Source organism: Mesoplodon densirostris, chromosome 11 (genome assembly GCF_025265405.1).
Source record: "Mesoplodon densirostris isolate mMesDen1 chromosome 11, mMesDen1 primary haplotype, whole genome shotgun sequence".
NCBI classification, from domain to species: Eukaryota; Metazoa; Chordata; class Mammalia; order Artiodactyla; family Ziphiidae; genus Mesoplodon; species Mesoplodon densirostris.
Window position 1 is genome coordinate 82,958,355 of NC_082671.1, and position 16,005 is coordinate 82,974,359.

At 40.6% G+C, this 16,005-nt stretch overlaps 1 protein-coding gene across 15 annotated transcripts in view; it reads left to right on the top strand.

Moving 5' to 3' along the window:
* Positions 1-16,005, top strand: part of ANKS1B (ankyrin repeat and sterile alpha motif domain containing 1B) — a 1,156,804-nt gene that overhangs the window by 1,078,583 nt on the left and 62,216 nt on the right. For 5 of the 15 annotated variants that reach the window (XM_060113525.1, XM_060113531.1, XM_060113534.1 and 2 more), the window contains one exon: positions 12,235-12,309. The exons of 6 other annotated variants lie outside the window; for them this stretch is intronic. In XM_060113525.1, the coding sequence (XP_059969508.1) occupies positions 12,235-12,309 (75 nt within the window). The remainder of the gene's footprint in view (positions 1-12,234; positions 12,310-16,005) is intronic. 4 more of the 15 variants (XM_060113526.1, XM_060113530.1, XM_060113535.1 and 1 more) reach the window with 1 other exon arrangement.

Below are 16,005 nucleotides of genomic sequence, written 5' to 3' on the forward strand. Positions count from 1 at the left end.
CTGAAGAACCTAGGGGCAGGACAGGAATAAAGACGCAGCTGTAGAGAATGGACTTGAGGACATGGGGAGGGGGAAGGGTAAGCTGGGACGATGTGAGAGAGTGGCATGGACATATATACACTATCAAATGTAAAACAGATAGCTAGTGGGAAGCAGCTGCATTGCATGGGGAGATCAGCTCGGTGCTTTGTGACCACCTAGAAGTGTGGGATAGGGAGGGTGGGAGAGAGGCTCAAGAGGGAGGGGTTATGGGGATATATGTATGCATACAGCTGATTCACTTTGTTATGCAGCAGAAACTAACACAGCGTTGTAAAGCAATTATACTCCAATAAAGATACTAAAAAAAAATTTTTTTTAAGTATATATATATGCTCTCCCCATGACAACTTTGGTGCTGGAAATTCCAATATGATTATCGTCTTATGGGCAACATTGAAGTGTTACCGTCTATCCTGTACCACAGTCAAAAAAATAATAATAATAGGAAGAAGTGGGAGAATCACTCAGATGGAGTCGCTTTTACATTTTGATAGTCATCTTACAAGTCTCAGTTCTTTCATTCTCTGTCAAGTCCATCAGTGAGGCACATTAGATGACCAGGAGTTTGTTCTGACCGACGCAGTCAGACCTAAACACCTCCACTCTCTTTGCTAGGGAAGCTGTGATGTCTCCACCTACCCATCATGTGCTGGTACTTAACCAAGGAGAATGTTTCCAATTAAAACCAGATCACGGATTTTTTTTAAAAAACATGAACAGAAAGGATCCTATTTTCAACTGAATAATAAATCGGACAATATATAAAAACCCTGTTTTAGTGGAATTGACCTTGTGATATTTCGCGGTGCCTTAGGCTGGCTGACATTGAGCAGCATGTTTGCAAAGAGGCACACCAGGCTATCTTTTTCCATTTGTTAAATTTTGGGAATGTTTCTTTTTAGATTCAGTCCAGTTCTTGGGTCTACAGGTCAGTGTTGGCTCTTATAATCTGACCTTGATATGTTTTCGAGGGTAAGAGAATTCTCTTCTTCTCCTTCTCCTTCTTCCTTTTCTTTTTCCAGTATTAAAGAAAATAAGGGGAAGGTGTTTAATGTCTAGAGGAAATGGGGCTTATTGTGCAGTCCTGTCTCAGTTACTTCCGTTTATGTATGACTAAAGTAATAAATCAGTAGGGACTCTTCTGAGTGCATGCAGGTAACAGAAATCCAACTCAAGATGTCTTAAGCAGAAAAGGGCACATATTTGGGTCATTTTTGGTACAGAGTCCTGGTAGCCTGGGTTCAGGTGCTCATATGACATCTTGGTCTCAGGCTCTTCAGGTCCTAATTCTGCTGTCCTCTGGGTTGGCTCTTTGCCCAATCAGGTTTTCTCTACATGAGGGGAGTTTCAAGTCCAATTCCTGTTAAACTTGAACCTGTGAGAAAGAGGGCTTATCTTACCAAGAGTTCCCCAAAAAGCCCCAGGATTGAGTCCCACTGGTTCAGATCAGGCTGGTTTGGATCTTTTATGTGTCCTGAGCTAATCACACAGGAGAGGAGCATGTGTGTGTGTGTGTGTGTGTGTGTGTGTGTGTGTGTGTGTGTGAGAGATGCGATTAGCCAGGCATAGGTCACATGCCTGGAGATAGTTTTAGCTCCACCTGAACCACAGGAACTGAGGGATGGCAAAGGAACTCCTCCTGTGGACAGGCTTTCATGAGCAGAAGTGGCCATGGTTTCTGGGCAGACAGAAATAGCACTGGTGGGCACCTGAATAAACCCATTCTGACGTCCGAATTCCAAGAATATCTGATGGACAACTGTTATATTACATGGGTATTCATTTCATTTTTGCATACTTGATTTGATGAGCTTTTTTAAAATACCAGATTTGAAGTAATGAGGTCAGAGTTAAAAATTCTGTCTCTGATACCTGATACCTCTGTAGCCTTGAACAAGCCTCTTAGCTACTCAGAGCCTTAGTTTTCTCTTCCTCAAGTGAGATTAAGGCCCCCTCACATCACTGTTGTGAGGCACAAATAAAGTAGTAGTTGTCACAGTAGTTTACAAAGTATACAGCTCTACATTTGGGTGTTTTTAGAAATTATTATTATTTTGAGATAACTCTAGCTTCCTTCTACACTATGCTTTTTCAACTGCAACTGGGAATAAATGCATTTTAAAGTAAAGCTCATAATATTTAGCTGTGTTTTACAAAACTATTTCTATTTTCCAGCTGGTAGGCCCCAAACTAATACCTTTCCAGAGATGTGGAAACAATAGTTCTTAGGGTTGCAAACACTGTACAGGAGGTTCCTATCTGTGTTATAACCTAGTTAGCATTGGAGCTCTTTGGAGAGGATTTGTGGATGGTATCCATACTTAAGTACTTTTAAATACCTTATGAATTAACATACATTAAAAATATGTCATTATATTGTATATTAAATTTTATTTTATTTCTCTTATAGTAAAGTGTATGAGTGCTACATAGAGGTGAGGCCTGACTCTTCCTCATTTTTTAATTCCCTGTAATAAGCATTCCATAAATACTTGTTGACCAGATTACTTTACACAGGTATTAGGCACCACAAAACCACAGGTTTCCAGGACTCCAGCTTAGACACAAACCGGGATGATCTCAAATCTTTTAGAGAAACAAACTACCTGGAATAGTAGCATATCATCTGCCAAGCTTAGATCTGGTAGTTAGTTCATCATCATTATCGTCAGAGCCAGCACTGATTAATACAACTTTATAATGAGGAAACTGAGGCTCGGAGACTGTGTGTTGTTGACCCAAGGCCACAGAGATTGTAAGAAGCAGGGCCAGGATTTGAACCCAGGCTGTCTAGCTTCAGAGGCTGTGCTTTAACCACTGTGATGATGAACACCCGGGTTGTGTCTATACCAGCAGACGTGACACATTCTAAAAATTCTAGAACCCCAAAAGGCTTCAGTGCAATTTTCTTTAGTCCTCTGACAAATTCTGTTACTAATATCTAATATATTTATGTAAATGCAAAGTTAGTAGAGATTTGAACCTCTAAGGTGGTGTGGATAAACATTGTATTTAAAGAAGATCCTTTGCTCTTGACATCCAACTTTTCATTCTTTGCAAGTCAGGGGTAGCAAACAATTGCTTCACATAACCAGTTGTGAAATGTTGTGACCCCCGCCCCGTTTCTGTATCAGTCTCTACTTTGAGGCTTGAATGTAGTATCACAAAAATTTATAGTAACTTGCAATATCTACATGCATTTATGGCTAGAGGATTCTTTTGTGCTTCTGTTAATGAAAAGCAGAGAACTTTAGGGTGGGAGGGGGCCAGAAAATGTGTCTTGATGCAGCACCCCTTCCAATACATCCTTAATAAATAGCCACAAGTTTATTCCTGAACTTGTCCCTGTAAGGCAGTCCCCACTTTGTGAAGCAGCCAGCCCCATCATCATCGGAAAAGTTCTAATTAATAGAACTCTTGCCTTATATTGAATTGAAAGAAGCCTCCTTAAAGCTCCCATGTAGTTAGTTAATGCTATCTTCTGAAAACACGAGGAGTAAATCTACTCCCTCTTGCTGAGAATAGTTCTTTAAGACTAAAGACAATTTGATGTCTTCCCTTCACTACATTAACCACATCCACCTCTTGCCAATATCATTCTGATAAGTGGGGTGCAGGCTACACAGCATCCAGATTCCCCAGCTCTGGGCATGTCTGCTTTGTTGATATTCATGCTTAACAACATTGAGATATGGTTAAGTCTTATTGAGCTTTTCTTTATGGAAATGTCCCAGCCTTTATCAATGGCCATGAGCAGTGCTGTGTGTGTGTGTGTGTGTGTGTGTATCTAACCTTAATGCAGGATTTTACATTTATGTTATTCCTTTCCAGCTCAAACAGTTTTATCAAGTTGTTTATCCAATAATCCTATTATGTCAATGCCGCTTTAGAACTTGGTCAATGCTCAATGTATCAGTGATCCTTCCCAACTATGTAATGTGCTGATTTTAAAAGTGCACCTCAAAAAAGTGTCCCTTTCAAGTGATTCCTCCAGTGTATTGATTTCAGTGCTGAACAAGGCAGAACTGAGAAAAAAGTTCTTCTGGTAGCCTTCTACCAGAGACCTCTTAGGCTGGCATCATGCAAGAGGATTAAATCAAGCAGACCTTGTTTTCCCGTACATTCCACAAGGAAAAAATGAGGAAATAGTGTGGTCTCAATAAACATCATTGAGTGAATGTCCTGTCCAATACCTCTTTTTTTTTTTTTTTAACCAGAGGCAGGAACCAATGTTGAGCATATAGTTAATAAATGGGTTTAAATTTTTAAAATGACATCGTCGATTTACAAGAAAGGAACATAATGTATATTTTAAAGAGATGTTACAGGCAGAGAACAATTAATACTTTGCAAAATCGAATTTCTTTGCAGCAGTTCATGTTATGATAAAAAGCTGATTGCTGCAGTTCTGAATGAGTGATTAATATTTCTGCTAATGGCCCTGAAAAATGTTTGTATCAAGAGTGGTGGCATCCAAACTTCGAGGGAGAACAAGTAAAATAGCCCGTATTGCAAGAAACAGCATGATCCCAATTGACTTAAATTCCCTGCAACATCCAGGGAACCTGGGGAGCTGAACAGTAAGATCTGGATTGTCTAGACAGTGTTCCATTTTTTTTTCCTCTGCTCTGTTTTTTCTTTTCCTGTGAAGAGATTTCATAAATAATTGTGTAATGTCATTTAGGGCTACAACTGTCATATTAGGGAATGCAGGTTATATATTATCTCTACAAATGAATAACAGGTCACATAGCTATAGTTCTCTCCTATTTCGGCAGCTGAGAGCTTACTTTATGTGCTGTCAGTAGCAGAATCAGAGTTTACAGGGAAAGAGGGAAGAAAGGTGGTGGGGGGTAGAGAAAAGGAGGGAGGAGGGGGGAGGGAAAGAGAGGGAGGAGCGAAGCAGGGAGGAAGTGAGTGAGAGGAAGCTGTAACTTTGGGTAGGCAGCAAGTAATATCAGAATTTGTATCACGTCAGCGTACTTATGATGAGACCGAATGTAGTGTTTACTTCCTCCCACCTTTGCTAGATTGAATCATTCTGACGCCAGCAATAATGGGTCACACATGGAAAAACAACTGTTGGCCTGGCTTTTCACTTCCGGCAGGTGATTACCAATCTGTCCAAGAATTTCCCTGATACGGGGTCAAGTTCACAATCATGAAGGTTTGAGAAGACTGCTCATCAGAAAAGTGAAGAAATGACGGGGAGCAGGATTTTTTAGCCCAGCATTCCCTGCAAGTAAAATAGTTGATCAGAAACCTTTCACAGAAAGGGCCAGTGGTAAGAAAGCCTGAACTTGTGACGTTCACAACGTAGCTGAAGAGAAGAATCACACGTGGCTGGTAGAGAGTGTCTACACATTGCAAAACTCACCCGTGAAGAGAGGAGCAGGGTGGTTCCCACATGTGCAGCGGTAGGACAGAAGAAATAAGACGCTGGCCTGCGACTTCCGGGTAACTCAGGAGAGACAAAAGGTTCCGATTTCTGATTTCCAGGCAGGGTTTTGTTAGTGCCCACGGAAGAGGAGGCTGCGAGGGCTGTCGCTGCTGAAGAAAAGAGGCGTTTTCTCTAGCATACAAGGTGTTTGGTGCATTGTTCCTTGACTGATCTGAATTTGTCTGGCTCCATCCTTTGACAGATCTCATCTCGTTTTAGTCTCTGCTCAAGGAGGCGCTGAGTTTGCTGGCTGCTGGCCGAGGCTTCCTTTGTTAGGGTGCCCTTTTTTCTTTTGCCTTTGAAGCTGTTTTGTTCTCTCTTCAAGTTTGTTTTTGTTTTATTTTAGAAGAGCTGTCATCCAAGAGAAGAAATGGACTTCATTTCTCTTTTAACTTTCACTCTGAACCTTTCGTATTTCTTGTTTGATTCTTTCTGGTCAATATCTGAACACCCCAAAGTGTGAAAAGTTATGACAAACATAAGGGAGAAACAGAGGAAAAACTTTCTTTTTTTTTTTTTTCAGAGCTAGAACAAGGCAGAAAATTTCATCTCTGATAGAATCTGACCAGAGGGCTCTATTCATACAAGCTTCTTTATTAAACTAGCTACACAACATCGGCAGAATCCCGAAGGTTTTCAGAGCCTAATTGGTATTACTGAGTGGGTGGAGCTATCGCCCACTTGCTGCTTCTAAGACCCACCATCAGCCTCTGAATCCCAGTTTACTACATACTGGTCCTGACAAAAGAAAATGGATCATGTCCATAGCAATCCCTATTCCATAAACGTTGACTAAAAGCAGGGCTGACCCCTACTCACTTTGCGACCCATGCCTTGTGCCCAATAGATGAGCAGTAATTATCTCTGAATGAATGTCAGGGTGCCAGGAAGACAGGTTCTTATGCTGTAACCTTTTTTCCACATTTTCAATTTGTGCCTGAAAGAATAATCCCTTTGCAGCGTAGAAAGCATAGACTTAATTTGGATATAATATGCTGGGTTTGGCGGGGAGACTCCTCTGAGAAGGTGACACTGGAGTAGAACGTGAGGTATGGGAGCTGGTCCTGCAGCGTCTGGAGAAAGGGAAACAAGGGCAGAGGCTTTGAAGCAAGAGTGTGCTTTGCTGTCCAGAACCGAGTGAGCAAGAGGGCAGGCATGGGAGCCAGAGGATGGAGGTCCTTGCAGGCCATTATTAGGACTCTGAATTTTCTTCTGAGTTAAATGGAGCAGAACAGCATGATCTGGCTTTCATTTTAAATGGATCATTTGGGCTGTTGTATTGAGAATAAACACTAAGGGGGCAAGGATGAGAGCAGTGAGTTTGGAAGCCTGATGGAAGACTCCAAGTGAGAAAAGGTAGTGACTTGGACCAGGTAGTGATAGGAGGGTGAGAAGATTTTAGAAGTAGATTCAGTAGGATTTGCTGCTGGAATGAATGTGAAATGTGAGCAAGAGGACGACCCCAACTGGAAGAAGAGGGTTGCCATTTGGTGAGATAAGAAAGCTTATAGGGAAGGTGAGGTAACTCGGAGCTTGGTTTGGGGCATTTAAGGTTAAGATACCTCTTAATCATCAAGATTAAGAGAGGTGTTAAGAAGGCAGCTGGATGTCTGAATCTGGAGTTCAGAGGAGAGATCTGGGCTGGAGACATAAATTTGGGAGTCAGGACAGGATGAGACCATCTGGTAAAGCCAGAGAAGGAAAAGGGATTGAGATCTGATGCTTCAGGGACCAGAGGGTGATAGGAACCAGCAAAGGAGGCTAAAAAAGGAAGGAGTGATCAAGTGTCAGAAGGTCAAGGAAAATGAACGGCTGAATTTGACAAAATGAAAAAAGCAGTTTCGGCAGAGTAGGCTCAGGTGAGGACAGGAGAAGGGGAAGCAGAGACCATATAGATACTTCCCGGGGGGATTTGCTTCTTAAAGAACAGGAATTGGAGCAGGAGCTCAGGGAGGATGTTGGGTCAAGGAAAGGGGTTTGTTTGCTTTTAATGGAAGATGTTTCAGTACTCACAGGGAATGTTCCAGTAAAGAAGGGAAAACAGACGGTGAAAGAGAGAGAATTTATTGTAAATTACTGGGTTGCTACCAACTGAGCAAAAAAGAAGTCAACCTTTAGGAGAAAGACTTTGGATATAGGTAGCATGCTTTTTGTTATTAGATTTGAATACAACTGTGTGGTATTTTCTGAACTGTACTCGTGGTAACCTGAGATACATAATGGTAACAATAGCAATATGTGTGTTGCATTTTAAGAAAACATTTCCAGAGTCAGGAGAGAGGCCTGAACTCAAGATAAAATTGTGTACCTCTACAAGTGTGCTGACTTCATCACCAAAGAAATAAACATTAAATTATTGATATCTCAGTTCTAAGATTGCTATACCTTTACTTAACCCCCATTTATTTGGATTTCATGGTAATTCAAGTTCAGATCAACTAAATTAACCTTCACAATGTATGAGGAAAAGGAACTGAGAGAAAATTAATAAGCAAATGAAGTTGCAAAGGGTGTTTACCATCCTTTTACAGAATTGTTTCCAGGCTCATACAAGCAGCTCTTTAGCATATAGGTGTGCCTCTCTCTTCAACAAAGTCAGCGGTGCTTTTTCAGCCTTTATCAGGAAAAACGAGACCATCTCTAACAAGAAGTCTGCAAGGTTCATCTCTGGTGCATTTTGCCAGAAGTGTGTTGTCAGTGATGTAGTTTACTGAAGGCATAAGTGGCAACAACAAAGTAGATCAACTAAACGTGGTAACGAAGAGCAGTAATTAACGTTCCTGTGGTGCTTGACCATTTGCCAAGAAATATTGAACACATTCTGTGATTCCATTCACTCAGTCAATACGTTTGATGGCTTCTGTATTCCAGGTCCTAGAAACATAGATGTGAAAAAGTTCCCTCTCGCGTGAAGCTTAGCACGAGCCACACGACAACCTGATGAAATAAGCAGCCCAAGTGCTATTCTTCTTCTTCTTTACACATGAGGACATTCTAAAGTTTAATTAAAACTTAGATTTAAATCACTTCTGTTCTAGGAATTTGGGCCCCAGATGAAATATTCTCACTGCTATTTTCTTTCTAAAAGCTTTTGAACACTGTACTTCAATGCATGTTGTACCCTGAAGTACTATCTTCATAAATATAATGAAATTCTGCAGGGGAAACTCTTTTGCATTTAAAAAATTCATTCCAACACTCAGCCTGGTAACCATGTGTCTAGAAGAAGAGCCATTTCATGTTATGAAGACACCAGTTACAGCTGGTCTACCTTAAGTTACTGCTCTTAGGCGCCTGGTAAAGTCTTTGCTACCGTCAGAATTACTGTGATGTCTGACATGTATCAGCTTTTTAAAAAACAATCTCCATAACTAAAATACAATTAACTGTCTTTATTTTAAACTCTGTTTTTTAAATCTGACTTTTTACCATTTGCACTGAGGCACATAGTTATTGGAAATGAGAGAGGATTTCCTTTATCAAGTTTGAACATACCTTATAAGTGAAAATAGTTATTGTAACACCTTTAAAAGGTATATAAGCCACATGGGAACTCTCTTCAGTGTATACGACTAGAGGTGGGTTTTATTTCTTCACTGAGAAAATCTTATATGGATTTTTTAAAATAAAAATAATTATGGCACAAGACCCTCTCTTCCCTCCTTAACTCTCTGGTAACTTCTGTGACTGTTGGAAGATATATTCACGTAACAGGATGCTAAGGGGGAACTTGCCTGTGGGTACTAAGTATTGCACGTTCTAAAGAGAGAGCTGCTGATAAGGGAGCCAGACACCCTACTTGGAATTTACCAACAGGTGGTGAATCCTGCCCTGCACAGTCAGCCTCCTGTCCACAGAGTCAGAAGACTGGTGCTGGGGGCGGGCCAGGGGGGCAGAGAATTGTCTGAGGCACTGTGGAAAGAACCGAGGCTTTCCCTCCCTTCCCATGGGAGGGGAGACAGTGCATCCCAGTGCAACCCAAGCCTAAGGAGAAGGTCTCCAAGAGGAACGCTCACCCAAAGTGGGGGAACCAGCCAGAAGGGGAAACTGGTATCTCTCTCCCTAGGTGAACTTCTGGGAGCAGATGCACATAAACCAACCTGAACTGAGGAAGAGAGAACTGGAGGGAGATGTCCTGGCAGAGAGGAGGATTGGTCACAGAGCAGACTGCTCTGCATGGCAAGGATGTATATATGTGCTGTGGATGAGCAGTCAGGAGGCGGGGCTCGTGCACTCTCCCCTGCATCCCACCCAAGGGGCGTGCACATGTCCTACCTAGGAAGGCTGGGTGGGGTTGGGGAAAGTCAGGCTAGAGCCAGATTCCTCACATCAGGGACTGTGCAGTAGGGACACCCCTCCCCAGCAGAGACCTCCAGAGAACCTCCACAGAGATGGTAGAGCCCAGGGCGGGGCAGCTCCTATAAGAAGGATCAGAGACCAAGTTCGTGTTACCCTGAGAAGCAGTGACAACCAGCAGGGAGAATTCAGCCACTGCCAAGTACGAGAGAGGCCCTTGTCCTCCTCCTGTATCCTCCGCCCCAGCTAAGTGCATGAAGGAGGTTGAGCTTGGCGTGGGGGGCATCCAAGGAGGACCAGGCCACCCTACCTCAGGTTTCTTTAAGCCTCAGGACTGGCGTGTGGTGGGGAAGGGCAAAGTTTGAATCATAAATGATATTGGAGTTTTATAAAAAAGTGAATTCTTCGTAACTCAGAGTGACCAGGAGGTCATGCAGGCTGCCCAAAATGTCAATTGGCCTGCTGCCCACCAGGGAGGAGGGACTGGGCATGGCCCATTTGGGAGGAGTTGACTGGAAAACAAAACTTTTAAGGTATTTGAACCCCTGTGGAGTTGAGACTGTTCCATGAACTGGCTCCATTTATATATATTTGTTTCGGGATTAGTAAACAGCCTCCGTATAACTGAATATCCTCTCCGTCTTCTGGTGAGGTCAGTACTGGGCTGGCATTCCTCCCTAGCCATCCTGGCAGGCTGACACGTTGTGACACTTCCCTGTGTGACCACAGCAAGCCACTTAACCTCTCTGAATGTCCTCTTCATCTGTCAGATGACAGGTGATCCCTGGGTTACTTCTAGCACTAAAAGTCTGTGAAAGTTGTAGAAGATGTAATTTCTTTAAAAGAACTATCTCAGAACTGTGGGTGACAGTGCTTTAAGGGTATCCTAGGAGTATGTTTGGCGCCGGTTAAGATGGTAATCCTGCTGAAGCATGGAATTAATATATTTAAGTCAGATGACAGCTATTGGAGACGAGGCTGGGGGTTTAATGGCCCCAAGACTTAACTTGCTGGAGATTTAATTTTTGCGGAGAAGGAAGGGGAAGATGCCCCTGTGGAGAGAATAGCATGAAGTTTAGAGCAGAAACTGAGACTAGCAGAGCTGGTTTAAGTGGGAGGTGGTTGGAGTTGCCTTTTGGTCAGACCCCAGGTATCTTACTTTCCTAACAGAATGCCAATTACCTGACAGTCTGTCCCCAGCAAGCCATCCAGATGACAGAAGGGATGGAAAGCAAAGATGTAGGTGTGTGTGGAGCTGCCTTTGGAACTGGAGAGAGAGATGTTAAATTTCTGGTGAGCGTTTCTGGGAGGGTGGAGGTGGGGGAAACATTTAGCCGGGGATAAGCTTTCTTTTCCACAATGCATTTGCTGATGATATTGTTCTTTGCTGGGTTTCTAAACTGTATTGTGGTTACGTTCTTGTCTCCTTCCTGCACTGATCTCTGTGCACTCTGCTTGTGAATTCTGGGGATGTTCACAGTGCTTGGCTGAATAAATGTAGGCATTCTGCCATTTTCTGTGATTCAGTTTCATGGTGTCTTTTAGATGATGGAATTCAGGAAAAGAACTCTGTAAAGGTCAAGCCAGGAGTCTCGTTGGTTTATCTGGTGGTTTCTGCTATAACTCCTGGGAGGGTGTTGGTTCATTTGGCATTTGGTTCTAAGCAAACGTTATGCCTTTTAATAATTGTTGGTTATTAGATTGTTAATGGTGTGGTAGAGAATCTGAATCATGGAGCAGATTCATTAGGCTCACAGACACCAAATGGCGTTCCCCAAAGTTCCTGGTTGAGGGACGGAGCTGAGCTTCCCAACCCCAGCCCCTCCTTGCTGTGCCTCCTTGGGGCCCCTCCACCACCACACATTCCCTCCGCTGGGCAGCAAACTGACACTTCTCCCTTGTTAATCACAGAGCTTTGCTCTTGAGAGCTCTGGAGGGGAAAAATCTCTCTAGGTTTATCAACTTGAGCAATGACTAAATTAGGAAAGTCATTTTATTGCATTGTTTGCTCTCGGTCATTTGAAGATAAGAAAATAAAAATGTTTGACCTGTGTTAAAGATTTTTTTCCCATCCTTCTTGAAGTTCATAAAAATATTTATCCTCTGAAACGAATGACACGAAGAAGGAAGGTATTTCCGTTCTCTTCGGCAAATGTAAAACACAGTTTGCTTTTTCCAAGATGTGAATGGATTGGTAATTTCCCTTGACATAATACTAATGCATAAATGGTCTTTTTTTTTTCCCAGCCAACCCAAAAATGTTTTTAGGCAAAAGAATGACTTGAAAGTCACTTATTAAACCTCGGGCACCCTAAAAGTTTTTTTTGGTGTTTTGAGTTTTTTTTAATATGATTCTTTGCTTTTTATTATTTTCCTCCTTCCCTTCTTTGATGCTACCTTGGTAGCTGCCGTGTTTTAAATATTGACAAGATGAGATAGTTTTCTGTTTATATCAGCAGTCGTCTGTCTGTGAGATATGGACGAATCAGAACGCTGGATTTCCTTTCTCAGCCATCCATCAGGTTCATAATGTAAGGTTACAAATGGTTATTTTTCTCTTCCTGAACTTGAGCTGTGTCGTGTGTTGCAAAGTGTCGTCAGTAGCTACAGGGACCATGTCCTGGCAATGCAGAAAAGTTGTGATGTCTAACAACTCCTGAGATTTCTTTTGTCTCTTATACTTCATTCACTGTGCCTTGTGACTAGTTAACGTGCAAACATTGTCCTAAAATAAGAAACATACTTGGTTTTGAAGTCTACAGTTAAAATCTGTCCCATGTGAGTTTGGCTTTCATCCCAGGTGTCTGCGTTAACTTGCTTTTACAGGAAAAAGGAAAAGGGTAAATTGATATATATATACCCATGTATATATCAGTGTTATTCTCCCCGTTTTGTATTTCCCACGTCCATGGGCTGTTCAGTCCTTTGTGCCTAACAGTTCTCCAAGGTTCATGCACTTCACTTGTGAGAAATATTTGAGTATGATTTGCATGATATTATATATAAGTTTTATGCAAATATGGGAGGAGTCTCATAGCCAGGAGAGGCACCATTACAGCTACAAAGTGGTTCTCAGCCTTTTTCTTTTTTTCCACTTGACAGTACTGAATTGATCTTTGGAATGTGTGTGAAATCATGACCTGTTTTACTCTGAGCTGCTTAATATTCAAATTTTCACAGTTCACCTTTGCATACTTTTTAAAAATTCATTTTTGTTTGGAAAGTAAACATTTTAATGTCTGGGTTATTTTTCCATTTTGTATTTTAAAATACAATTCTATTTTCACACTCCGTTAAATTTCTCTTACTGGATAGCCTGCTGTCTAAAGAGGTTGAGACATTTGGTTGAGAATCACTAAGCAGAGCTCTTGGGGTGGCATGCAAAGGGCCTCTTTTGAGGTGCCATGTCAGGCACACCCCTCCTCCTGTGCATGGGAATTTCTGGCACTTGGGGACCACAGTGTCTATACATTGCCTGGTACTGATGCTCCAGTGACCCAGCAGTTCCTCCTGAACACGTAAATTCTAACCAGTGCTTTTTCGTGTTCAGAAGTGGCCATCTCTGCTCTTTATCATCAAAAGGAACAAATTCGAGATAACCAGCTGCATTTGACCAAACCAGCATTCTTTATTCTTGAAGATGTTTTAAAAGAACTGCAGCAGCATCTTGCTTTCATATGTGTGTGAATGTTTGTAGGAGACCTTTCCTTACATTCACATCCAAATACATGTATACATATTTATAAATATAGAGCTATATGTAGCCTTCTTCAAAGCTGTAGAGATAATGGAAAGTAAATGTAATTACATATATCATACATGTTTGGGTAGCCCATCTCTGTTATTTGGCAGAATTATTGAAACTGCAACCTGAAAATAACAGTTGTCATTTAAAATCATTTTAGTTTTTCATTAAGTGTTCTCAATAGAGCATAATGTTTGTTAATATTCAGATCTAAATTTACAAGCAGGTAGGTGGGAGCAGTTCCTAGTAGAAAAGATTTAAAAGCTTCTATTAAAAAAATTAATTAAATCCTAATTTTAAAAATTCTTTAAAGAATAATACAGGGCCTGGAAAATACCATATCTTCCTGTTCATGTTAGAAAACTAAGTCATAATCATAGCTTTTAATTATCTACTAACATCCTTACAAAACTTTTTTCTCAGGAAGTAAGTAAGAATATAGATGATGTTTCCCCTTTGTATTCTCAGAACATATAGAATATGTGATATCTTCAGTTTCCATTTTGGGGGGTAGAGAGCTATATGATATTATGTTTTAGAATTATATGTCTGGTGCACATGAACTAAAACCTTGCAGTTTTACCACCTTTTGAAATAATGAAAAGATTAAAAGCTACATTTTGGAATCCACCATCTAATAAAAATCTCTGAAATTTTGCACATTTTTTTCTGTGTTATAACTAAGTTCAGTTAGCAGTTTTATACTTTTCAGCTGGTGGTATGAGACATTTAATTTAATTACATTCTATTGGGTATGGCCCAGTTATAATCCTTCAAACTCAGCAGGCTATGAATTTCTAGTTGGCAGTTGGCAAATACCTATTAAGCAGAATCAATTCTCCGTTTAAAACTTTAATCTCAAATTATGTTTTTCTTTCGTACTGGAAGGTTAATTTTTATTTGAGTTTGAAGGGATAGTTAATAATGTACATTTTCCTCTGTTTAACTGATATATAGTAAAGGAAATAAATACATACGTATGTGCCAAGTAGACAAGGTTTTAATCCATGGCCGAATTCTTGGACCGTTAACAGCATTCAATACGTGAACCTAAAGAAAAGGTTTTTCTCCAAGTATTTTAAGCTTTAAAGAAATATCCTGAAGATATTTAGTAAGAGTGCCTTGGATCATTTTAATTTCTCTTCTGCAATTACTTAAGCCTTTTAAAAAGCACTGCCAGTCACTCATAGTTTACAATATGACAGACATTTACCCCCAGACTTTTTCGATTTTATTTTGTTATTCTAACTAAATAGTATTGCTTCATCGTAACCCATGTTTAGATCTACTTTTCAGTAAAGATAAGACTTCATTATAAACCATTATTTCAGGCAAAAGACTTTTTAAGTCTGTTGGATTTTTATTTAATATTTAACAAGCATTTTAAACTTGGAAATAATTAGTGTTTTAAACTTACCTGAAGAAATACAGATATTATCTAGATATGAATGTACTATTTAACAAGAGCTAATACTGGGCTTCACAATTGAAATTATTTTATATGCGAGGCAAAACCCCTTATTTTCTTTTTGGTCTCTACAGCTCCTCCATATTATCACCACTCTACCTCTTTCCTCCATAGCTCATTCCTGCTGTAATTCAGCCTCCAAAAGCATGGAGACCTAAGGCACCCTTGTTCTCTGAGCACTTTTGTTTTTACTGTCCGTCAACCAGGTGAAACTGAATCCCACCCCAAGGATCAAGGCCACATCTACCCTTTACAGTAGAGTAATGAGGAGTCCATCCATTCCCACGGAATTAATTCCAAAGAGAAAAGTCAACATGTACAAGCAGAGTCTTCTAAATATTCTTAGATCTAAGGTTAAAAAAAATCAGTTGATGAATTTCCAGGAAGAAAGGAAAATTATTTCCTTATAAATTCAATTTTAAGAACACTTTTCCCTCAGTTTGAAAACGAATTTCTGGAAATAGCACTAAGTATGACAAAATTCAGTTTCTATTTCCAGAAAGGTAGATTCAGTCCCTGTAGGGAATTTTTAAAATATTTGGACTGGAGCAAAGTTTTTTGGGCCTCAAAGAAAATAAAGTAAGGATTCTGTTTCTCTTCCCTATAATTATCTCCCCCCATTGCACGTAGGGAAAGTGTGTCAGATCACTCTGGATTCAAAGCAGTGGTTTGTGATTTCTGGACAAAGTGGAGTCATAGGAGAGCAGATGATGGCGCTGCCTAAACCGATTAAATGGAAGTACCACTAATTTCTTCAAGTGGTTGTCAAATAAGAGATGGAAATGATCTCCAGACTGAGGTGCTGTATGCTGGGGCTTGTAGTTCCCAAAATGGCTGCTGCGACTTCTGTGGATAATGTAAATATTTGCATCAGCATTCTGCTTTAAGTATATGTGGAGCTCACATTGAAATTCAATTATAAAAGTGCCTGAATTAATTCAGAAATTAGAGAATGAGTTTGCATATGATTTGCATGCTTAATGTACAAACACCTCAAATGTCCCCATAACCCCA